Source organism: Patagioenas fasciata, chromosome 1 (genome assembly GCF_037038585.1).
Source record: "Patagioenas fasciata isolate bPatFas1 chromosome 1, bPatFas1.hap1, whole genome shotgun sequence".
Classification (NCBI taxonomy): Eukaryota; Metazoa; Chordata; class Aves; order Columbiformes; family Columbidae; genus Patagioenas; species Patagioenas fasciata.
In genome coordinates this window covers 202,428,436-202,452,576 of record NC_092520.1, presented here as the reverse complement: position 1 = coordinate 202,452,576, position 24,141 = coordinate 202,428,436, and the positions used below count along the sequence as shown (strand labels likewise).

Sequence of the window (24,141 nt, the reverse complement as noted above, 5' to 3'; positions counted from 1 at the left end):
TCTAATCAGCAAGTTCTGCAAAGGAAGATCGTGTCTTAGTCTGTCAGCATTTCTGAACATGTCAAACTAACTGATAAACAAGAGCAAGTGATAAAACATATGTGGACTTTCTAAGAGCCTTTGGAAAGATGTCAAAGACTTCTAAGTAGACTGCTGTTTGTGAAAAGCCAACATTGCTATGGGTCAAATACCAGCCAGAAAACTGAACAAAATTTTGAGTTCACCATTCTCCATCACAATAGGCTAACTGGATAACAAAGATTAATAGCAACATCCTCTCTGAATAAAACAGCCTATTTATTGCCTGCTCAGGTAGATCACACACTGCCGGCCTGATAGCTTTACCATTTAGTGTCAGCCCAAGGAGAAGTGTACACAAAACCCCATTCTGCTTCACATAGAAGCAGCCTAATCCCAAAACTAAACTCGGACTGAATCTTGCTAGTCTGTTTTTTTTATGTTCCTCTAGCTGCCACATACCTGACCACCCTGCAGTGACAGATGCAAACATTTGGGATCTCACTCAATATACACGTGCCCTGGCAGCAAGTTTCTTCCAGAGGTTTCATGTTAAAGCCATTCAGAATCACAACAGCCAGAAATCACAGCTTCCAATTTTCTAAGTACGCTTATCATTAGTCTTTTATGAGAAAGATGAGCACAAACGCTCATCACGCCACTGCTTCATTGGGTGCTGACAGCTAATGCTAGCTTACAAATAGAGATGCTTCACATTCCTGCTGGTTCTCTCTTAAGAGGGAACTTTCGGCACACGAAATCACTCACTAAAGATGTGTAAGGCCCACACAGAGTGATGGAGAAGGTCAGGGTGGCCTGGTAAGGCTTTGCAACTCTTTTAACCACTCTAAACCAGTATTACCACAGACCACCCTCCTTCTCAGTCACCAGCTTCCATCCCTTTTACCAGCATCAGAGGCCATAGCACAGGAGATATCTCCAAGGAACTGACTGCCATTACTAATTAAATGAGCAGTTTTCATCTGAATTAGCTCTACAGATCTATGGACCATGGAATAAGGTGAGCAGCTCCGACTGAAGCGAACTTGAATACTCCGGATCTCTACCTGCAAATTTTCTGAAGTACCATTAACAGAGTTAATCTGGACTAATTAAGACAATTTCCCCTCTCCTCCTTGTCCTGTTTAGACCTGTAGCCTAAAGTTTTTACAAAGCATTGCCTAAATTAAGTCCTTACATGGTGTGAACTGAGCCCTGTCCTATTATTCCAAACTTCAAGCTTCTGTAAATAGGTTCAGCAGTACTCACTATATTTATATTTTATACATCAGAGAAGAAAACCTGAAGTAGTAACATTTCCACATGACAATTAATCTAACATTAGCAAAGCTTAAGAGTATGGATCAACTTTGGCAGTGAACTGGATCAACTTTAACAACAAGCAACATAACCAGAATTCAGTATCAATACTGCAAATTATATTTATAAGGTGGGGAGGGGGGGCATGAACTATGTACATCACACAAGACTTTAAAATCAGATATCTCAAATCCAGAAAGGGAATTTGGCGGTTCAGGGTGCTCTTCTATTCAATATACTACCGTCAGAAGAACACAGAGACACCTGAAGAGAAGAAGAATAACAAGGAAAACACCACAATACAGCTCTGTAAATCAGTTGTGTGATCTAACCTGAAATGCATGTATTTTATTTGAAGAAGAATATTAAAATACTGGGGGGGGGGAGGTGTTTTGAGAAAGGCTATAAATTATCAACTGCTCGAAAGAGTCTCCTGTTGAGACAGGCAAGTCCAAACAGAAAAATAAGGAATTATAAATTAAATGAGACTTCAAGAAATACAAAGAAAATATAGTCAAGAAAACAACAGCTTCTAATAATAAAGGGAACTTCATTCAGTAATTGAGCTTAAAGCATAGCAAAGCCAAGCTTTTAACAGTGAAATATTATATCACAACACATAAATAGACTGTTAAACTCAGTACCACAGGAAGTCACTGAAGCCAAGATTTTACTCAGAGTCAAAGAGAAAGCAGCTATTTGAACACACAATAAGAAGAAAAAAAAAAAATAAATCCCACAGCTGAGGGAATCTCAAGCTTTGTGACCCAGTACGCAAGAAAACATCCACAGACATCACTGAGCTGATTTGGCCACACAAATACTCTGACTAGCCCGAACCCCAAATGGCCAGTAGCTAATACCAACAAAGGGTACAAGCAACACAGCAAGCTAAGAGCAAACTGTCCCTTAAGACAGCTGAACACGTAGAGTGTTTAGCCGCCACACTGGCATCTGCCAACCACCTAACCCCCAAAAGCATCTGGCACTGGCCAGCTTCCAAAATGCACGCCTTGCATGAATCCACATTTGATGCTACACTGCTTTAATTTCTTTTCCCACTTTGCAATTGTATTTTAATTTTTAAGAACAAGAACCACAAATGTATTTGCAAATAAGAGTTCAATCCAATGCTTGGAGTCATTCCAGAAAGCCATCTAGTCTCCCTGGAGTGCGTCTACCAAGACCACCTCAAATGAACAAAGAATTAAATACTGAATACTACATGTCTCGCTTAAAGAGTATTCCCAGCAGAAGTGAATTTGGAAAAAAATCCTCTTTACACATGTAAATTAAGAACCAAGAGAATAGCTCTGTGAGCTCTCTGATATCCTCCCCTCAACTGAAAAAAAACCCCACAAATATAAACTGTATTTCCACATTTCTTGACGACATAATGGGTAACTCTATATATGCACGTGTTTACTCTAACTTTGAAGCTGATCCTGCTTTGAGATGGGTTTGGACCAGAAAGATGGCTTCCAGTGAGTCCTTTCGACCTAAATTATTCTATGATAACATGTAGAGCATGCCCAAACATTACACAGTAATACATTATATCCCTAACTACTATTAACTCTTATTTTTGCCTATAGGCAATTTATTAAGCTCTTTGTACTCTCCTTAAAAATTTGAATATAATTTCTTCAAGTAGTTAACTGCTTCCTCTGTGACCAGCAAGGACTTTTATGAATAACAGCACAATAAACTCGAGGGAGAACACATGGTATTCAAAGCTTTCAAAGTCTTTTGTTTTTCATGTCACTACATATCTCAAAGTAGTACGTAAAGTACATATCTTAAAGTCCTTGAATGGTCAGAATGAGTACTACCTCTGGTAGAGGTATCCTAGAAGATTTCTGTTTTGTTTCCTTCATAAAACAAAACAAAACAAACAAAACAAACAAACAAACAAAAAAAAAAAAAGAAAAAAAAAAAGAAAAGAAAACCAACAACAAAATCACAGAAAAAACAGACCTGCCTTGTTCCATGGGAAGAAGCAACTAAGTTTGCCTGCATTTACCAGTGTCCTGTGGCTCCCTATTGCCCTCTTCCACCTCACTCAACACTTTTTTCCTGCCCCCCACCTACATGACCAGCTGCCCCAACTGTTTGGCTGGGCCAGCAGCAGTGGGCACCATGATGGCTCAGAACTCAGCACAGAGACTGACCGGCAGTGGATCTGAGGAAAGAAGCGACTCAATTACAACTGCCTTTCTTCAGATGGAAATATTGAGTCACTACCTGTCAAAAGTTTTATAAAAATCTGTTACTGTGTAGGTATTTAAAGTCTTTCAGCTGCCATTAAATTTGGTTTCGCCATCTGACTGACTAAAGAACTTACTCAAACAGGAGAAGACCGACAAAGAAAGTAATTGTACAAGCTTTCTGCCCTTCGTAAGCCTAGCTAAAAATTCACACAAACTGGTCGGTGATGAATCCATAGAGCATGTTGTTATTATGAAAAGAACTTCCTTACAGACAAAAATAAACCCTGTGACTGTCATCACTCTCACTCACAGTGGTCCTGAGAAAAGTAAAATAAATGATGTTTTTATTTCTTTAACAAAATTTCTACCATAAACAAGTAGAAAACATGATATTTAGAAAAAGCCTGGGAATCCAGTATATGTAACTTTGGAGAACTGAGGAAAAAAATAATGTCCATTGCTTTCCAGTGACCCCTGCCAGCTGCGACAGGAACAGCATTATTCACCTCCAAGAGCCACTCCACCCTTGGCTGCCTGGTTAACCGCCTCAAGCAAAGCTCACCAAAGTCTTTTTAATGCACCCTTCCAACACAACACCAGTACCCCGTGTCCCTGTTTCAAAGCCTACAGAATTCTGAGTTTGCCCAAAACACCAGCATTCAGCAGCTACGGATACAGCTGGGAGCAACTTTCTGAGCCAAGCTGAGGCAACTCTGCTTTGGGAGATATCCAGTACCACCAGAACACTTGAAATGCTCCATGGAGTTCCCAGCAATTACCAACCATTTATTTGTTTGTCACATTCCACACCGTACAAGAGGAAAAAATTCTACTACAAACATTGAACTAAATCAACTAGGTTTCCAAATTCTTTTTCAGATGACTCAGGTTCATGTTTTATCCTTTATAATATTTATATCCAGAATAAAAACATTCACTGGCAGCAAAACATAGCAACAGAAAACTCAACCGTGCAAACATTCCACTTCAAATGGGGATCAGGATCTTAAGCACACCAGTTCCAAGTATTGCTCTCAACCTTCACCTTCAGAAATGAAAACTGTTTGTTAATACTGTAAAGTAGAGCTGTGGGGAAAGGGAAAAAAAAAAATCAAACTGACAGAAGTATGGTGTGTGTACATACATCAGCTCATAAACACCTTACTGAAACAAAAATAAGACTTCTGAGAAAAGGATTATCCTTTCCAGGGAGGCACAAACAAAGAAGCAAATCAAAGGTGATCATCAAAACCTTCAGAGCTACAGAAATAGCCAAATACATACAGCTATTTATAACTCAGAGATTTATTCACAGAACGCTTTTAGCCTCTAACTCCAGGAAAACAAAAACGTCTCATGCCAAGTGCTAATGTATATAACAGAAATATATCCAGACGCTTAGTGACTACCCTACACGCAGCTGAAGATACTAGGACTCACTTCCTAGGATTAAGAGGCTATTTCAAGTGATGCACTTCTCTCTGACAAAACAGATAGCACCGTCTATTTAACAGCATCAACAGGAAGATAGAAGTGGGCAAATTACTGATGACACACTATATTTAGCCTCATTGCTATTAGAGAACTCGTGTCAAAATTGTAAAACCAGCTGTATTTTCTGTAGGAATCTTTCATCACAAAGAATTTCAGAGCGTTAATTAAAGTACTTTCAACAAGTCAGGTTTTCCAATTAATTACTTTTTCCATTTAATTATATGACAGATGGTTAAGACATTGGCAAATTTGGAACAAAATGCAAGACTCAGCAGCATTACCTTTCAAGTGACCAATAACAAGTAAAAGCAGTAAGAGACAAAATACCAAGCACAGAGCATGAGAACATGGACTAAAACTGCCACTGAATCTGATACACCCAAGTCACATGTACCCAGGGAGTATGTATGAAAACAAAAGTAAAGAAGATGACACCTGGATAGTTCTACTACTGCATGATCATTTTTCCCCACTGGTCGCCTGGCTTCTGATAGAAAAGACAGCAAATACAGCACTTACCAGGAAAATGAATTTGTCAAAAGAAATTTTAACTCACAGGAAGTAGCCTGACATTTAGTTTCCCAAATTGAGAGCCAAGGACAGCATACAAGCTGTAGACAGGTTGTCATCGGGTTAGGGTGGAAAGGGGAGAAAAGCAGTAAGGAATAGAATGCAAGCACCAAAGGAAGAGTAGAGCGTATAAAATATGAGAATGCGAAAGTAGATGAAGTCAGACATGAAGGTGAAGATGCTGAAATTTAGGACCTTTAAAGGAGAAAAAAAGTCCCATCACCTGGCACAGGCACTAAAGTAGCTCCAGATGCATTACAGCAACTTACCAAGGAAAAGGTGTGTTAACAGCACAAGTCAGACTTAGCCAGCAGGAGTAACACGAACGGAAACGGTCAGAGGCTCAAGGCTTTAACGTGTAACTGACCGTCTACCACCCGCAACGAGCTCAGCTACCGGAGGTCAACGAACCCGGCTGCCGAGGGCTCCCCAGGACGGTGCAGCCCCCACGCCGGTGGAACGGCCCACGGCGCGGCGGGAAGGGCCCCTCAGCAGCCGCGCTCGGACCCCCTGCCCGGCGTGAGGGGCCCGGGGGGTGCGGACACCCGTGCAACCCCCCGCCTGAGGCACCTCGCGCCGCGGAGGCCACGGGCCTCCCGCCCGCCCCTCGGCCAGGCTGCCCCGGGCGGGAGGCCCCCGGCGGGCCGGCAGCGGAGCCGCTCTCGCCGCCCGGCCACGGGTGAGGGGAGCCGCGGCAAACGGGGATGCACGAACCGCCCCGCACGGCCGGGCGCCCCCCGCCCTCTCGCCCCTCATCGAGCGGGCACCCTCCCCTCGCTCCAGCCGCCTCCCCCCGCCCCCGCCGAGCCGGCCCCTTCCCCCGCCGCGTGGGGAACTTGCCGCCCCGTTTCTCCCCTTCCCGCCGGGGTGGGGACACCTCCCCGCCGCCCCCCCCCCCCTCCCCGCTGACCGGGGTTCCCACCCTTACCGGCCGCCGGTGCCGCGCGGAGCGGGCCAGCGCGCGCCGCAGACAACAGCAGCGAGGGGAGCGCGAGACGGCGGGGAGGCGGCGGCGCGCGCGAGGCGGCAGCCGGGGCGGCGGGGAAAGGAGGATGAGGAGGCGCGCGCGCCCGGGAGGCAGCAGCGGCAGCAACAGCGCGCCACCCGAGACCGCGCGCGCCGCCGAACCGGGGGCGGAGCCGGGAGCGGGTCGGCAACTAACCCCGCCCCCTCCCCTTCCCCCAGATATGACTGGCGGTAGCGCTACCCAATGAGAGCGGGAGGGAGGTGGGGCGGTTATTGACGACATCTCCGAAGAGTGTAGGCGGGGCCGGTGTGACAGCCAGCTTTCTGCACGAATGGACGGCAAAGAGAATGGAGGGAGGTGGGCTCTAGGCTGAACTGCCGCCGGCTGTGAGGGGCGGGCGGACCTTGATGGGCATCGCCACGACCGAGTAGCTGAGAGGGAGGCGGGATTTAACTTGAGCGACCTCATCGCTGTCCAGTGACAGCGGAGCGCAATAGCACGTGCGTCCCCGCTGCCCAATAGCCAGGCCCGGGGCGGGGACTGGGGAAGGTGGTGGGTTTCCTGTGGCGGAACGGGCCTGGAGAGCCCGGCCGCCGCTCAGCTGCGCGTCCGGCCCCGCGCAGCCGGGCGAGAGGGGGATGCGCCGGGACCTTGCGAGGGCGGCAGCGGCGCAGGGCGGCCCGGACCCGTGTGGTAGGTGGCGTAGGAGGGAGGGTGAGGGCTTCCACCTCAGGGTTCTGTGTTGGGCCCGTCCTTCTGCAGGCGGGCAGGGCTCCGCTGCGGCTGGAGGAGCGGGTCTGCCGGGGCAGCTGCGCGAAGCGGGAGCCGGTGGGGAAAGCTGGAGCAGCGGTGCCGTGGGATGGGGCGGTCAGCCGGTCCGCACCTCCGTTAGCGAGCGGAGACGGGAGAGACGGGTGGTTCCCCCGCCTGAGAGGCTCCGGGGTCGGCCCTGCCGGTCCGGGAGCTGCTGGAGCCGCAGCCCCGCGGGATTCGGCCCGGGCTCCCCGAGCAGCTGCCGCCGCCCTGGTCAGCGGGCTCTGTCCCCGGCCGGGGACAGCGACCGGTGCTCGGGGCACCGCGGGCGGTACTAGCGCTGCCGCGGGCGCGGCTGGGCTTGAAACCCTTGGCTGGTTCGCCGGTTTCCTCATCCTTTTTCTCGGAATAGGTTCTGAACTACAGATTTTTTTTTTTTTTTTCTTTTTCAGCCAAATTCAGCACCCGGGAGTCACAAAGACTCTTAAATTATGGTTTCTCTCCAGTTAAGGGGATGTTGTAGTTTTACTTTGTTTATGCTTTCAAATCTACACAGACTACCAGAAGGAACGAGTTGCAAGGACAACTTGTGACTACCTGACCTGTATTCCTATCAGACTAGTTTAATGTGGTTTTAAAATGGGGCTACTGGAATATTCCTTTCTAGGTGTTAAATTACTCATACCTACTGGAATTGTCTTTAAAATATCGTTTAATCAAGCTAGAGTTCTATTTAACTTGTTTTCAGTATAATATCACTTTCTGACCTTTATTAGGCAATGGTCAAGGTTTAAATTTAAATGTATAGACCTATGTTATCATTAATATTGAGTTGAATGTTATGTGTAAGTGTCCTTCCTCTTTTTTTTTTTCTTCCTTCTAAATAGGATATAGTTAGCTATCATAGTATTCTAATTATGCAGATCATCTCACCAAGGTCAGTAGTGGTGTTTCTCATTAGTGAAATGTTTCACTTACTATTAATTATGTGAGTCCTACAAGGAATCCAGAGCTTTTTTTTTTATTTCTACACTCTGACATTTCTTCAGTGTTTTCACAGAAGAGCGAGTTTAGACTTATGCCATATTTGCATCCTTTCTCCAGCGTTAAGCATCTTGTGATAGCTGGTCTGTAGCTGAGAACCTGCTGGGAATCTCCTTTCTTTCCTAACAGAGATGATCAAGTGCTCCATGTAATGAAAGCCTTCATCGTTACGTCGGCTGTATCCCCAGCTCTTAGTCTTCAGAATTTTGTAGTTTCCTTTACTTGGACTGTAGGACATGTGGATTTGCTTGAGTTTTCATCAAAAATAGCTGCTAATGTTGAATGGAGTCTTGCAGTCGTGTCCAATCTTGTGCTTACATCTCTTCAGTTAGGTCAAAGAAAGGCAGTATAATGTCCCATGTTGAGTTTTCTGCCTGTGCTTTTTAGAAAATTGTTATAAAGTGGTTCTGAACCCTCAGGAAAACTGCAAATCTTTTCATCAAGTGATCAACCTTCAAATTCAGTTGCCTCATCTACTGTATCTTTAATAGCTTTCTGTTTCTTTCTGAGACAGTTGATAGCACCTTCTTTAAGTATCTGATAACCGGATACTTTATCACAGTGTTGAATTCCTTTTTTCCTTTCAGACCCAAGTTTCCACTCTGTTTCTTTGGTTTCCACTTTCTCCAGTTTGCTAATCGAGAGTCTCCTTCTTGTAGTATCTGTAGCATTGATTTCTACAACTAGTTATCAAAAACTCCTTTCTCATGAAAGGAATGTCCAAACTTCGTTTCAGATCACTACCTGCTTCACTTCAGCTGCAGTCTGGCACTTGAAACTATTGGCAATATTGTCAAAATACTGGAAATACGTCAGGCAGGTCACAGTAATTGTTCCATAATCTTCTGCAGCTGCCAGCTGCTTTAGGTGTGTTTCTATAACAAGAAAAGAGCAATGCTGTCTAGACCTCCTCCAGTGCTTTGCCTGCTTAGCAATTAACTCTTGCATTAGTGTCCCTACTCACCTTCACCCCTTCCCTAAGGAGGGGTCTGTGTTCCACCCGGCCAGTAACTGGCTGTCACCAGACTCTTTGATCTGAGCAGAACTGAGACAGCAAGAAGCAAACTACAAAAATCCTATTTAAAATGTTTTTCTTTTGCTGGTTCTGCTCAAGGAACTGGCCTGCTCTGGGTCACACAAGTGTCAGCCCTAACACAAGGGAAGAGATGCACTGACAGTAACTCCAATTTATATTATTTTAGGCGAAACTGGATCTCTTCCTTGAGAGAAATCCCACTACTATCCACCAAGTCAAATCCATTGAACCTTCAAGCCCAGACTGAACAAAAAAGTAGGTCTGCTGAACTGTCTGAAGACCCAGATTGAAATTGTAGGATAATTTTAGTGGTGTACAAAATAGTTATCCCTTAGCTTTAATGTCATCTCCTAACCAGTTAAGCCAGCAGCTTTTACTTCACTTCTGGTTCCAATGCTTATCTGAGTACAAAGCTGGTTCAACTTGATAATCTGGCAAAAAACTAACCCAGTTAAAAATAAAAAGGTGTTAATAGATTTCTGCTTGTTCAGTGAGTTTAATAGGCTTAATGGGGTGATCTTGTGAGGATCAGTAAGAACATGGGAAGCAGCAGTAGCTTGTGGGCACCGAGGAGAAGGGAGAAGCAGCTCTTGTCCTTCCCTCACAATTTCTGGCAAGGAGGGTTAGATGCTTCAGAACACATTGTCTCACTTTGTTATTTAAGGATTTTTGTAATCTGGAACAAATCAAAACTCAGTTTCTTCTTTCAAATGGAAGAATCTCAGTGTTCCAAAGGGAATTATCAATTCTTTAAAATAGTTATATTTCAGCACCATTTCACTGATATAGATTATCCATGTATTTGTAGCGTGAAGTCTTAAGATCGTAGTTGTTCTCACCTCTGCTTTTTACACTTGCAGTGAAAGGCTTTTGGCAGATGCAGTAGCAAAAGCCTTTCAGTTAGGAATATCAACACTACCTTTCATGACTGTAGTGCCAGATATCCTCCTTGTTTTTCTTTTGCCATGACTACATAGAAATATAAATACACTAGCAAGCCAGTAAACCTCAATAGTGTTCCTGTGCATACTTGCCAAAATGCCAACATTATCTGTAGCTTTTAGTAGTTTGCTGCTTGACAGCAAGCGGCAGTGCTGCCTGGCTCAGCTTCAGCCTGGGGCATTTCAGCTGCAGGATCTTTCAGGTGGTTGGTTACTTGTGCTTGTTAGTTGGTTTATGTTTTACTATGATTATTCATTATAGAGAGAGAATTGTTAGGTTTATTTTCAAGTGCTAATTATGAGCACCTCAGTGCTGGAGGAAAATGGATCTAAACATATTCTTAGCACACAAAAATCCCTAAAGGAGCTAGTTCAGGATGAAAACATAATTTGTTTCACAGAACAAATTTACATTAAGGTAGGTTACACAGCTCTTAAATGGAATGGTGGACAGGGCCAGAAGAGTGCTTCACTGAGGGTGGTGGTTACAAAAGAAACACTAGGTGTGTAGGTGAGGTTAGGAGGGGTGGGAAAGCAAGAACAAGAAATGAGCCTCCTTTAAGCAAAATGCCTAATGGTTGTGTAATGGCATCTTTTGATGGCTTCCCCCTCCTCTTTTGTTTTGTTAGGTTGTTGCTGACAGTGAAAGACTTCTTCTGAAAGCTGTTTAAATGAGAATGTCCCTGGCGCAGAGAGTACTACTGACATGGCTTTTTACGTTACTCTTCCTCATCATGCTGGTGCTGAAGTTGGATGAGAAAGCGCCATGGAACTGGTTCCTCATTTTTATTCCAGTCTGGATATTTGATACTATTCTTCTAGTTATGTTAATTGTAAAAATGGCTGGACGTTGCAAGTCTGGCTTCGACCCTCGCAATGGCTCCCAAAACATCAAGAAAAAAACCTGGTATCTCATTGCAATGCTACTTAAATTGGCTTTCTGCCTCGCCCTCTGTGCTAAACTGCAACGATTTACAACAATGAAGCTGGTCTATGTATTTATCCCCTTGTGGGCCTTGCTTATTGGGGGGATGATCGAACTTGGATATAATATCTTCTATGTACGAAGAGACTAAGCTATACTATGTGGTTTTCAACACTGAGATTGGTTCCAATTACTGGATTATTACAGTTTTGCCACAAACTTGATCTCCAAACTAGAACACCCAATAAGAAATCAGTCAAGCTGGAGACTTTACCTAAACCAGGCTGGAGACCAGAAGTAAACTTGTTCCATTTTTTTTTATTTTAAAACTATCACAGATGCTCTTGTAAATAAAAGTATTTGTTCAATAAAAGATGTTATAATATGATTATTACTGTTGTTACACAGAATAACACACTGGCTTTTCACATGCAGGGAGAAGGTCTTCTCAAAGGAACCACCAGTGTTCTATCCCAGAGCATTCAGCACATTGGGTAATCCTTGAAGTGAGGATTTAAGTCTTCTGCTACTTGATGCTGTCACTTGAGAAATAACCAGTTAACAGTAATTTGTATAATGTGCTGGATCAATAACAATTTGTAGCTGCCAAGTAACAGTAAAAAAAAAATGAAATTACTTGGCCTTTCTGACAGTGAGAATCTACTTTTGAGTCTGGAAGACTAAAAATAAGCACTTTTTTTAAGCTGCTGAGACAACCAGTATGTTTACCCAGGGAAGACTGTAGCTGAGCTGGGCCAGCAGCCCAAGATGCAGAGAAAAGGGAGACAATGGTGATGGCCTTTTCTAAGTGAGAATCACAAGTGCTGTTAAAGACTGAAGCTACAGGGTGAGCTCTGGGATGGCTTTGTACTTGCTGAAGTGGTACCTTAGGAAGATGTATTTTAATGCCCTAGTATATTAAATCTCTGAGGGTGAAGTCTTGGCTTTATGGAATACTGGCAAGCTCAGATGTGAGTAAATGAACTTGAAATTTCAAGTAACAAATGCAATGAATGGGACTGAAAGTGCACTTCCAGGAGCTACAGTAACACCAAATTCAAATGTGAAAGTTGTCTAGGACATAATTAACATGCATGCTGAAAATACTGAAGCATTTAAATTGTCTTAGGTACAAAATACTGTCTAGTGAATGAAAAGAGCCCAGAAAAAACACCCTAAGGTAACAGGAGGTAATGAGATCCAAGTGTCTCACAAATAAAATTTTAATTATGTGCATTCAACTGTACTTGTCTTTTAAAAAAAAAATCTTCCTACAGTGTTTGGATTTTCTGTTTGCTCTTCAGCAACACAGATGTGGGCATAAATACACAGGAACCATATTGGTGGAAACTGCTAAAGGGCTTTATTTAAGAAACCAACCTCTTCCCTTCTAAGGCAATGGATCCCAATTCAGAACATCAGGTAATAAATGAGGTTTAAAAAGAATTTAAATCATGTCTGCCTCAGAGCAGTTAACTGTCCTACCTTGCTGAAGGAGAAACCAAGGAATGACCAAAAAAAATTTCTAATCATTAGTTGTTAAATTCAAATTATTTGCATCCCCTTTATTATAACATGTCAACTTTTACTGAGCAAATCCATGTACTCAGCCCCAGTTTATAAACATCACAATGTATAGGGAGCTGAAATTATGGTTGAAAAAGCTCTCTTCTGTGCCTATGAGGAACAGCTCTTTTTGGGAGGTATCTCTGCCCTACTTAGGTTTGAGCAAGGACCTTGCTCTGTGTTGGAGAGACATGCCCTCTCACATTGGATTCCTGGGACAAACCAGTCTTGGGCCTGCTGAATACGGAAAATGCAAGAGCGAGCACACACATTTATATGCTATATGTATATACCTGTGCGTATATATATGGTATAGAGAATATGCTTAATCTGTATGTCCCGTTTCACCCTCTTCAGCACTTCATCAGCACTGTCAAATGGAAACTGCAGTCACTGAGCTGCCAAGGATGCGACAGTCCAGGTACAGCCCCTGGCAGGCAAGCTACACCTCAGGTGTAGTTTTTATTGGATGCTTTAAGAATTTATGGAGAAGGAAGCATCTAAAGAGTTACTCCAGTTAAGGTAAACTTTTATGAAGCACTTAACAAACATCCCTGCAAATACATAACAAGCATTTAAGCACTTAAGACAAATATACACACACATATCTCTAGTATGTTATGGAACCAAGTACCCACAGTCTTCCCACATCTGATGATTATCACAGAAAAAAAAGCAAAAAGGCCCTGTTCACATGATGCCAAACCCCCCCATGCTGCTCAGAAGAGCAGAGCAGCTTTCCTCAGTAAAGCTGATGATTTTAACAGATCATTACAACTTATCACAACAAATGATGAGAGAATAAGAACTATCCTCATTAGGACCTGGTATATTATTAGCAAGATGGGCAACAAATGGTGAAATCTGCCCCCTTAATAAACTCCTTCTATTCCACAGATGTAACAATTATCTGAAAGTTTGGCATCTCTAATTAACTGGAATTGAACACAGTTGTTCCAAATCTCCTTTTAATTGCTGCCTCTAATTCAGGAGAAAAAGACCAACAATTGCAGTGTTTTGCTTGTGGGTTTGTCTCATTTGTTATTCGGTTTGGTATTTCAGGTTGGTTTGCTTTGGGGTTTTTGTTTGGGTTTTTTTCTTTTTGGTGGTGTTTTTTAAAGGTTTATAAACCTTGAATTAAATGACAATGGTTTTGAAAGCTGAAGCAGATGTTGCTTTCTGGTGTCCTACAGGAGCCACACACAAATTAATTTCCTTTTGAACAAGGTTTTTTTAAGGACACAAACATATGCAAGTGCTCAGCTTTGTTTGCAAAGAAATTTTGGTAAGAGAAATATCCCTTTTGACAATGTCAGATTTAACAGACCTAAACTATACTGACACTTTTGTACAGTCGGGCTTTTTTGTGATATCAGAACTTCATTCAAAAGGATTCATGACACAAAGTACACTGCAGCCCACCATGACCTTCCCAGGAGCTGTTGCAGGAATTACAGCTGTTGGTAACTACCCAGTTCTCAAAGGCACTGCTGGCAGCTTCAACATGGAATGAGCTCCACTCACACCTTTTCTGAAATTTACAGCCTGGTCAATTGATCTTTGCTAAATAGAAAAGAATGAGTGAAAAGCAGATTTGATGAAGCTGGCAGGGAAAAGGGGAAGCTGGTGCTGAGACAGCTCACGCTGATTTGCGAGAAATGGGCAGAGGGGAAAGGAGACCCAAGTCCCCAGCACAGTGGGGACAGGAGGGGAGGACTCTGCCTCCAACCACTGTTTTCAAAGGCATTTCAGAAGATTGCTGTTCTGAAGTGAAACTGAAAGTACTTATCTGTTGATAATATATATTATGTACATAATATATAGAGAGATATATGGAGATACATATTCTACATTTATTTCTCTTCAAATCATTTATACAAGCTTGAACACTTCAGCATGCATTGCAGGCGAGTATCTACTTTTCTCTGACTAAGGAAAATTCTCAATGCATATGTGTGAAAGGCCATGAAACGATAATTTCCAATTTTCCTATTCATACTGATTTTCCTGACTTGTCACCATTTTAGACCAGTATCCAGTTCACTCTTCTTTTTATACTTGATAAATACAATTGCATGACATACACATCCCCACCCTCAAAAAACTTTAACTTAAGTACTCTTAAGAACATGTGTAAACACATCCAAAATGCATTGCTAGGCATAGGCAACAATGTTAAAAATAGGGTATAAGTTACACAACCGTTTAAGAGATGAAAGCAGTATTATTTTTGGTGTATATCCATAGTGGTACAGAAACAAAATCTTAAAAGTAACCTCATGGAAATTTTCACATTTGCCCAGTTTAAAAGTTGGGAGACATAAAGGTATTGACAAAAGTGAAATTGATGAGACTCGCATTGTAACAACATTAGGTGTCACCTGTTTTAACACCACTGTATTTTGGGAACAAGTAACATTGCTTTTCAGTAATAAAGCTCCTGAATAACTGCATCCTCAGATATAAATTCTTTGAATCTATTAAATTAATGATCATGGGAAGCATAGCACTACTGCATAACACATCACACTTCTTTTTTTTAATTGAGGTAAAAATAGCTATACCAAATTGGAAAAAGGGTGTTTGTACCCTTTTGTTGTACCATTATTAAGGTTTGGGTGGAGTTAATCTCCCGTATGAGCCTTTTATATCTGCACAGCCCTCAGTATCAACTGGCTGCTGAACTTGGAAAGCATCAGGCTCTGTGGCCTAAGGCTGCAAAGGAATCACTGCAAGTGGGACCACTACCGTACTATGAATATTAATTCAACATTTTCTCCTTGTAGTGAAGTTGGATAAAGAGCAGAAAACTCAATAATGCTATTTCCTTCCATCTGCCTTTTCTGACAAAACCAACATAACAAGCAGGCAAAAGTTAGAAGTGCAGAATGATAGTACAATAGTAAGAAACAGGGAAGAAATGAGCACTCAAGCTTAGTTTACCTGTGTTAGCTTTAACCTCAGTGTTCTTTTTGACGTTTATAAGGAAATCACTGCTAAAAGATGGTTAAGAGTTTGATTTCTGAGATTAAAAGCTCTCAACTACATTGAGCAGACAGACAAGGACGTGAGGGTTATTGCATGTTTAGGATACAGCTTTAGCAAACCTGACTTATTTTCTCTTAGTTTTCCACAGAGAGGTCTAATTCTCAATGTTTTCTTCTTGAGACACTTAAGGAATAGCTTTCTCAGGTAATTGCCCTATTTTGTCCAATACAATCAGATTAAAAACCTTAAACACACACCTATGCTCTACCAAACGCTGCACTTTCATTCAGGTGGGCTGGAAATTAACTGGTAAAAGGCAGCATAATATCAAAATACTAACTGAAAAATAAAACCTGATAAAATTAGAAGTTTAAACTGCTGTTTCAACCAATGTTTGTATCAGATTATCATAACCATACACCAAACAGCACAGGACTACTTAGGACTGATGCCCTCGTCAGGAGGCTCATCTACCAGCACAACCAGAACATGAGAAGATCAATGTTTAGCTGGCACTCAGGTACCTCCTGGCTCCAGAGCAGAGGAAGTATCAAGAAAAACAGTGGTTAGAATATAACACACTAAATTTGCAAAGTCACTGTCCTGATGATTCTCATAGAAACAGCAACCTAGATATTGTGAAGTTAAATCACAGCTTCTGAACAGAACACAATTTGTATTTTTAAGAAAAACGAAATGAGTGACTGATGGGAATCAAAGTTCCCCAGGTTTTGCCGTGTATGCTGCAAATGCAGTGGAATCTGCATGAAATATCAGTATTGCCTATTATACAGGTTTTAAAGTGCATTTCATCCATTTGAGAAATTAATAAAATACCAGCTGAACACAGTGACTTACAATCAAAGAGAACGTTCTCAACAGCATGAAAACATGTGTTTTCCATTTCCAACTTGTACACATTCACAGTAAGATAAAAGGCGCTGGTCTGCCTATAGGAAATGTTCTCTAAATATCTTACCACTAGAAAAAAAAAAGAATAAAATTACACATGAGAAGGCTGAAAAGTTCTTTTATCTTTTGATCAGAATTCAGACAGTTTTCATCCTAGTAGGGTCATGTCTATTATCTTTCAATAGTTTATTTTGCCAAGAAGCATGGAGAAAAAAATGCATTTATTTCAATCAATTCAGCATCCTTATTCACATGCAGATACTAGAAAACAGTCATTTTGATCAATGAATACCTGTTCTGTGTTTTTTGGAAGACTTACTCAGTTTTCCCAATCTGTAACATTTGTGTCTTTTTCACAACATTCTACTATTTCACGTTTCCATTTTCTATATCATCTGCAATGCCAATGTGCACGTGTATTTCTGCTTAAAAATCAGTTTTATTTATCACCAAGGAATTCTTTCACAGATGAATACTTAAATCATCACCCTCTCAAATAATACTTTATTTCTAATACTAGCTAGAATTAATATTTCAGTTAAAGTAGTATTGAAATATTCACTATAGTAACAAGGAAGGGAAAATCTGCATGCCAGCAGTACCTGTAACGAAAATGCTGTTTCAGAGTCAATTTGCAGGCATCTGAAGGGCTAGGGGATGACACAACACTGAGTAACACTTGTACGTAACACGTGAAGTCAGTTGCCAGTGAAATGCAAAAGATCCAGTAATTAAAAAAAAAGAAGTAGCTACCGTCTTGAAAGCGATTGGTAGTGACAGCAACAATGCAATTCTTTGCTATCCACAAATACGGTACCAATATCTAGGAAAACATGTTTAAATTTCTGCACATCATGTCATTAACTGGAACACCACTGCAAATGCACAGATGTCAACACCATTGCAGCACAGGTAAGAGGCCTTAAGCAGGTTTTTCCAATCTGCAGAAGAACAAGGGCCAAGAGAGACAACAAAACACCAGAGATTTCAGCCCAAGTAACAGAAATATTTACATACAACTGAAATCCAGGGAGGGGGGAAAAGCAATAAGCAAAGACTAGTTTCAGTACATCAGAAGACATGAAAGATTTATTGCTGAAGCAAAAGTCTGAATATAAAGTCGTATGCAGCAGGAATAAAGGTTATAGCATAGGACCACTGGAAACCAAAGCAAGACCTTTGTCAGATTAATGAACAATTTGGGAGCTGAATTTCTCAGAAAACGTACTCCCCTCTTCAAGAGCAACCGCATCAAAGTGAGTACAGCACAGGGAGAGGACAAAGAATCTTTTCTCTTTTTCTTTTTAAAGCAAAGTAAGAATATACACTAAGATAACAGCCAGGCCAGACCGTTCACACCTTTGAATGCAACAGGAGTTCTGAGAGCCATTGGTAATCCCTGTATTGTTCAGATCGTGCCTGCGTGCCTGCAAGGAATTCTGCCCAAAAATGAGAATCTAGTCTGTCTCAAAAATCGAAATAAAGGATACACAAAAACTGCAAAACCTGCCACTTTCTTTTAAGCCCCTAAAATTCTGAAAATAATTAAAAAAAAAAGGAAAAAAAAAAAAAAAAAAAAGAGTTGAAGCTGTAGGCAGTTTAGAAGCACAATTTCAGAACCACAACATAACCTGGGCAGAACTTTGAGGCCATAATGGCACTGAGCAGGTCTTCAAAGAGAAACAAAGTTCTACTCTTATGTATAAAGTTATGATTTTGCTAAATCATTTTCAAATATTTATTTTTTCAGTCCAGACAGGGCCTGTGATGCAGGAAGATGTTGGCTGCCAAAGGGATGTATGCATACACTTCACTAAAATCTGACCAATTGGAAAAAAAGACCAAAAAAACCCACAAAAAACACCCCCACAAACAACTTGAATGAGCAATCAGCGTATGGATGACTAGCATACAATTTTTTTTATTTTTTTTTTTTTTTTTTAAAACCAGTATCTGGTAAGGCTGGTTTTGATAAAGCTGGAGCCTCCTGCTAACCCCCTTGGAAAGCTGCATGTATGGTGCAAATTACAACGTGCAGCTCTGCTCTTTCTTCTCTTCCACTGCTCTCCAATGGCAGGCACAGAGAACAGGGACAGAAGGCTCCGTAATTGTGTATGGATGTTCAGAAAGTCAGAGATTACAGGTGGAAGTTTCCAGACAATTCAGAAAATGCAAAGGGAACTGAGACCACATTTTTATCAGAAAGGCTCAAATTGTCACACGAACCAACTAGTTTTTCAAATCAGAATCTGCTAGAGGAATAATCATGTCACACACAAATCATGTGCTCCTGGTGTGAGGGGAAAGCAAGATCCCTGAGGCTGCAAAACTGGTACTAACCTCTTAGCCAGCATCCAAGAATCCAGCAGTTAGGCTGACAGATATATTAGCCACATCCAAAAGATTCATGTTTCTATTGCTTCTCTAATACGTAATTATGGCTATGTAGGAGTAATGTTTAGCAATTCAAATATTGATTTAATTAATAATTCCTTGCCAAACCCATTTTAGATTTAAACAAATCAGGGCACTCATCTGTTAAATGGCAGATTTTAGTGCCAGGCATAAGTATGCAGTAACATTCTGAATTTTAACTACCTATAAGCAAAAACCATTTGCAACAAAAGGGCCTCAGCTAGTTGAATTGGATGTCACCTGGAAATCATATTGTTCTATTGCTACAAATGAAGCCAAAGTGATCAGTTAAGTGCATCAAAGGTTATAAACTGGGTACACACTGGGAACATACTTTCAGAAAGTTATAGAGAAAAATAAAACAAAAATCTGAGATAGATAGGGCTTTGGAAATAACAATAGGCCTAAGGTTCTTAAGTTTTAAATATTTAGTTGAAAGACAGGCTGTAGGACAGTTTACTGCTATTTGTAGCTACCTGAAAAAGAAATATCATTGTGTTTGAACTATACAGTAATATGTTACACAAAGAATCAAATAAGTTAAATGCTGGAGTTTTTGCCATTAACCACATGAGATGCTAGCTAGCCTTGAAATCCTCTTCCCTCAGAGCATGGCTTAAGAGAACTCAAGCGTTCCATAGGTGGGAAGAGAGAGCAGCTAACTTGGACACCACTGTTATTATCATAATGAAACAACTCCCATTTACAAACTGAACTGAGGAGAAACCTTCCTACTAGACATACTGGCAAGTATCTTTATTGCCTGGCGCTATCAGCGCAGGGAGCAATTCCTGGGAATCACAGGCCACTGCTAAACCTGAGGCCTTTACAGGTCAATAAGTAAAGGTTTAAACATTCTTTAATTTTAGTCAGATAACTGATTTGAGGGAGGTGGTTCTTTCTGCTGTGAAATGGAGCTGTTCCAGCTGTGGTTTGAGCAGGGGCAGAGGTGAGCGCAGCAGGGACTTGGCTCCCTCGCCCCAGCCCCACCACTGTGCCCCACAGTAGGGCCAGGGCTGCCGCTCGGTTCCACCCCAGCATCTGACCACAGCAGTGTGGGGAGTGCCTGTAGCGATCAGCTGCGAGGGATCCTGTCAAGGGAGGACTGATTTTGCACTGACTGATCTCCATTTACAAAGAATGCCTCAGCTCTACCTCAGGTTGCTACATCTCGCCCCACAACAGCGTAAGGGCATCCTATGCCTTAGTGCAGGTAGAAACAGAACCGTGTAGAGAGGCAGTTTAACTGAATTATTTTTTGCAGACCCAAAAATAAAACCAATCTGTTATTATGAACCTTTATTAAGTGGCTCACATTTCAGTATAAATCACACTAAAAAGATTTTTAAAAAAGATATTTACACTACAGTGCTGACACATTTAAAATGAAAAAATTGGTATAAATAAGCTCTATGGAAAAGCCTGGAATTGTCAAAAAGAATTCTGGCTCATCTTACAAAAAATATATATGTTAAATGTCAGCTCTACTCTAAAACCTACAACTCAAAATTATTTAAAGACTTCTTTATGTTAAACCTGCAGTGTTTACAGTGCATCTGGCCCTAAGTGCTTTGATACTTCACAGTTATGGACAGGCACTGAGGAATGTTACAAAGCTACATAACTATTTTCTGTAACAGATGCGAAGGCAAGTCACAAACTTACCTCACAGAGTTTATGAATCTTTACATTATTACATCATTAAGTTTAAAAAGGAATTTAAAACCATATATACAAATTCAGCACAAAAAATCATCCTCTCTTTGTCCATGCAGTTTGGGATACGACGAACTATGTTGTCTTGTATCATCTGGATGTACGTGACCTCCAGGACATAACTTGCCTTGTAAGTCCTTGTTGCCAGGTTCAAATTTAGAATCCATTTCCAACTTAAACGCCGTTAATTCCACGTGATCCAATCTAGTGTGAACATTCTGGCCCCCGACATCATTAGGCGCCACTGTCTTTTCAGCAACATCAACATTCATGGGTTCTTCTTTTATTCGGTGAGGTGCAATAGGTTCATGTTTTATCGGCATAAATTCCTGCTGCAGATATTTCGTCTGCAGAGCATCTGAAAATTTGGTGTCTTCGGAGGTATTTTTGCTTATCGTACAAATTCTGCTGTCAGTCTGAAGTCCAATAACCGAAGACTTGGGGTCTGCAGAGGTCCCTGCTTCAACAGTACTTGTATTTTGAGAAAGTTCTTCCTCTGAATGATACAGCTTGAGCCGGATGTGCCAAGCCAAACTGCACACAGCCGAAACTGTTTTGAACTGGTGCACAACATTCCTTGGGATAAAATAAATGTCATTATCGAATAACTGAATTCTGGCATATCGAATGCCTTCCCTTCGCAGTTGATTAAGTTTTGCATCGTCAACCCACTGCACACACTGGAGGAAAAAAAGAAAAAAAAAAGGCGAGGTGAAAACTCTGATTTAGGACCTAGAATACACCTGATCAACAGTTCATAGCACGCTTACCTGTGAGAGTGGAGGCTCATGCAAATCTAATTGCATTCGCTGAACTACCTCTAAGAAGTCTTCAGCATGAAAACAAATTACATCTTTGGTTATACGAGGCTGCTCAGACCTACAGAAGAATAAGATTTGCTGAGTCAGAGGCTGAAAGTAACATGCTACAGAGAATAATAAAGAAAATCTGTAAGCAAGGGTAAAGCTAATGATTAAAAAACCCCCATCCATTCTAGTATAACCTACATTAAGAAAAAAAGGTTGATTAAAATGGTTAATTCTCAAACACAACCTCATTAAACCGGTTAAATGAATTAACCACAATTTCTTTACAGTGGCAGTAAAAGCAGTAATGAAAGGTCAACAAAACTCGGTATTTTTAATTTTTATTTTTAATTGACCTCTGTCTGCCTTGATGCTGAAAGACAGATGCCCCAGATCCACTGGGCTTACTCCGTCAACACTAACATGATACGCCCATCAGGTACCTCAAAGCACGCAGCAGTCTGACTAGTATTATGGGAAACATTGTGGAGTATCTTAGTAGCAAAGCCGAACCTACATGAAGCTGCCACAGTGCTAATAAGGAGCAAATTCTGACATCCTCCACAAAACACTGCTTAAAAGTGCATTCCTATCTGTGCTTCCTAGTGAGCTACAGAAGAGCACAATCTGAATTAAGGTTCATCTCTGTATTCAAACTGTCAGGAGAATTCACCTCTCAACCCACAATATCTCCTCTGAAGAAATGCACACCCTTTTTGTAATTCCTTTAGAGCCATTATTCAGAATTAGCTAACAAAATGTTAAACCAGCTACAATCCTTATCACTTTCTCATCCGAAAGCCAAACTCAGTTCTTCAAGGGAAACATACGAAACTGAGCTCCATGTGTTTGTTTTTGTGGCATGTTTGGTTTTTAAAAGGTTTATTTCAAAACATGGTGATAAAAAGATTTCATTGACATAGGATAAAGCTCACATGGGAGTGGTTTGGCAAGGAAGAAATCGATCAGCCAGAAAGAGCCTGGTTGACAATTTTCTTCCTTCCCCACCACCCTCCTCATCCCACTGCTGGCCCCCCCCAGTTCCTGCCAGGACCCCCGGGATCCCCCTCCTGCTGCCGCCAGCTCCAATGCACCAGGGCCCAGTACATTTCCGAGTTTATTTAACCATGTTCACGCACTCTTTTTTAAAAAGCCAGATGTATATTTTGTTATTAACATTCTAAGAAGTAGGCAACGACGTACAGATGTATCAGGTGTTTTAAACTGAGGAGACATTTATTTTATATAGGTCATGCCCACAATAAAACAACATAAAACAAAACAGTTTGAGGCTGTTTTCAGGGAAAAAAATAATTCCAGATCAACTACTGAAAGTATGTGAAGGAGAATTTTCAGACCATTTTACAGACATTAAAATGACTCTATATTTTGGTCTGTATACTCCTGAAGAACATTTAAGCACTGAACACAAAAAGCTTCTCTAGAAGCTAATCAGTGGCATAAAGAAATACTAGCTACATTCGTCTACTTTTTATAATGCAGATATGTTGTTGTGGTTTGGGTTTTTTTTATATGCATCTGGAGTTCACAATATTTGTAAATAAAAAAATAAATAGAAATAACGTGTGCATACTAAAAGAACTTCAATGCAAAGAAATGTTTTCACAGCACTGCCGACTGTTTTATGCATTGTACAGGACAAAGTATAGATAATGATGTCTTTCAAATCATTCCTTTTCTCAGTTCCTATATATATATATGTGTGTATATATATATGTGTGTATACGTGTGTGTATATATATGTGTGTGTGTATATGTGTATATATACATATATATATATATGCACAACAGCATGCCTCACCAACTCCGTGCTGCAATTCTATCCCAGAACATGACATTCCTTTTGCAAACACTGAAAAAAAATTACTGCCAGATAATATTTAATTCTGCATTTGCAGATTTGATATTTAGCACAGCTTGGAGATTATATTTTGTAAAACCTGAAGCTTAGGGGGTATCCCTCCCCCCAAAGCAAAGTGTTAGCAGAAGAATTGAGTTAGATGTCTAAAAACAGGTTAAATCCAAACAGAACTATAAGACTTCAGAAAAAAATCCATTTAACTCTCTCCTAGAACTATTTTTGGCTTTTTTTTCCTTAACCTCATTTTTTCAAAAGGGCTTTTTTTTCTATTTTTCTACAACTTTTCAAAATAGATCCAAGATTACAGGTTTTACCGTGAATATTTCTGACCTAATGCAACAAATATGGCAGTATATAACAAATTCCTACGATCAGACAGAGAAGCATTAACAACTTCATCCTCTGGAACACAAACTTGAAAGCCGCTCACTGAAGCCTAGGACAGGGATTTATTTGGCCAACAACAATGCCATGAAGCACCTTTTGTTGGCCCTGTAAAAACCCACTCAACTTTCCCACATAAAAATCTTCGAAGTTTCCATAATTTAAAACGTTGCTGGCACACTTGGTATCACCTA

General features: G+C 41.2%; 3 protein-coding genes across 5 annotated transcripts in view; 1 reads left to right on the top strand and 2 right to left on the bottom strand.

The window, feature by feature from the left end:
• The window catches only part of PHTF2 (putative homeodomain transcription factor 2), a 68,004-nt gene extending 61,340 nt beyond the window's left edge, over window positions 1–6,664 (bottom strand). The window contains exon 1 of one of the 2 annotated variants that reach the window (XM_065844714.2): window positions 6,541–6,664. The gene's annotated coding sequence lies outside the window, so the exon portion shown is untranslated. Of the gene's footprint in view, window positions 1–5,881; window positions 5,907–6,540 lie in introns of those variants that run through there. The other variant, XM_071803460.1, reaches the window with a different exon arrangement.
• Window positions 6,665–7,102: 438 nt separating this feature from the next.
• Window positions 7,103–11,651, top strand: TMEM60 (transmembrane protein 60). The gene is made up of 2 exons (XM_065851800.2): window positions 7,103–7,272; window positions 10,983–11,651. Exon 2 carries the CDS (start codon window positions 11,025–11,027, stop codon window positions 11,427–11,429), a length of 405 nt encoding a protein of 134 aa, XP_065707872.1. The 5' UTR covers window positions 7,103–7,272; window positions 10,983–11,024; the 3' UTR covers window positions 11,430–11,651.
• A 5,195-nt stretch (window positions 11,652–16,846) lies between these two features.
• RSBN1L (round spermatid basic protein 1 like) overlaps window positions 16,847–24,141 on the bottom strand; it is a 50,348-nt gene continuing 43,053 nt past the window's right edge. For both annotated transcript variants that reach the window (XM_065838863.2, XM_065838872.2), the window contains 2 exons: window positions 21,646–21,754; window positions 16,847–21,555 (listed from right to left, as the gene is read on the bottom strand). In XM_065838863.2, the coding sequence (XP_065694935.2) occupies window positions 20,899–21,555; window positions 21,646–21,754 (766 nt within the window). In that variant the 3' untranslated portion in view covers window positions 16,847–20,898. The remainder of the gene's footprint in view (window positions 21,556–21,645; window positions 21,755–24,141) is intronic.

Coding starts and splice junctions, on each gene's coding strand:
- TMEM60 (XM_065851800.2), top strand. CDS start 11,025: ATGAGAATGTCCCTGGCGCAGAGAGTACTACTGACATGGCTTTTTACG.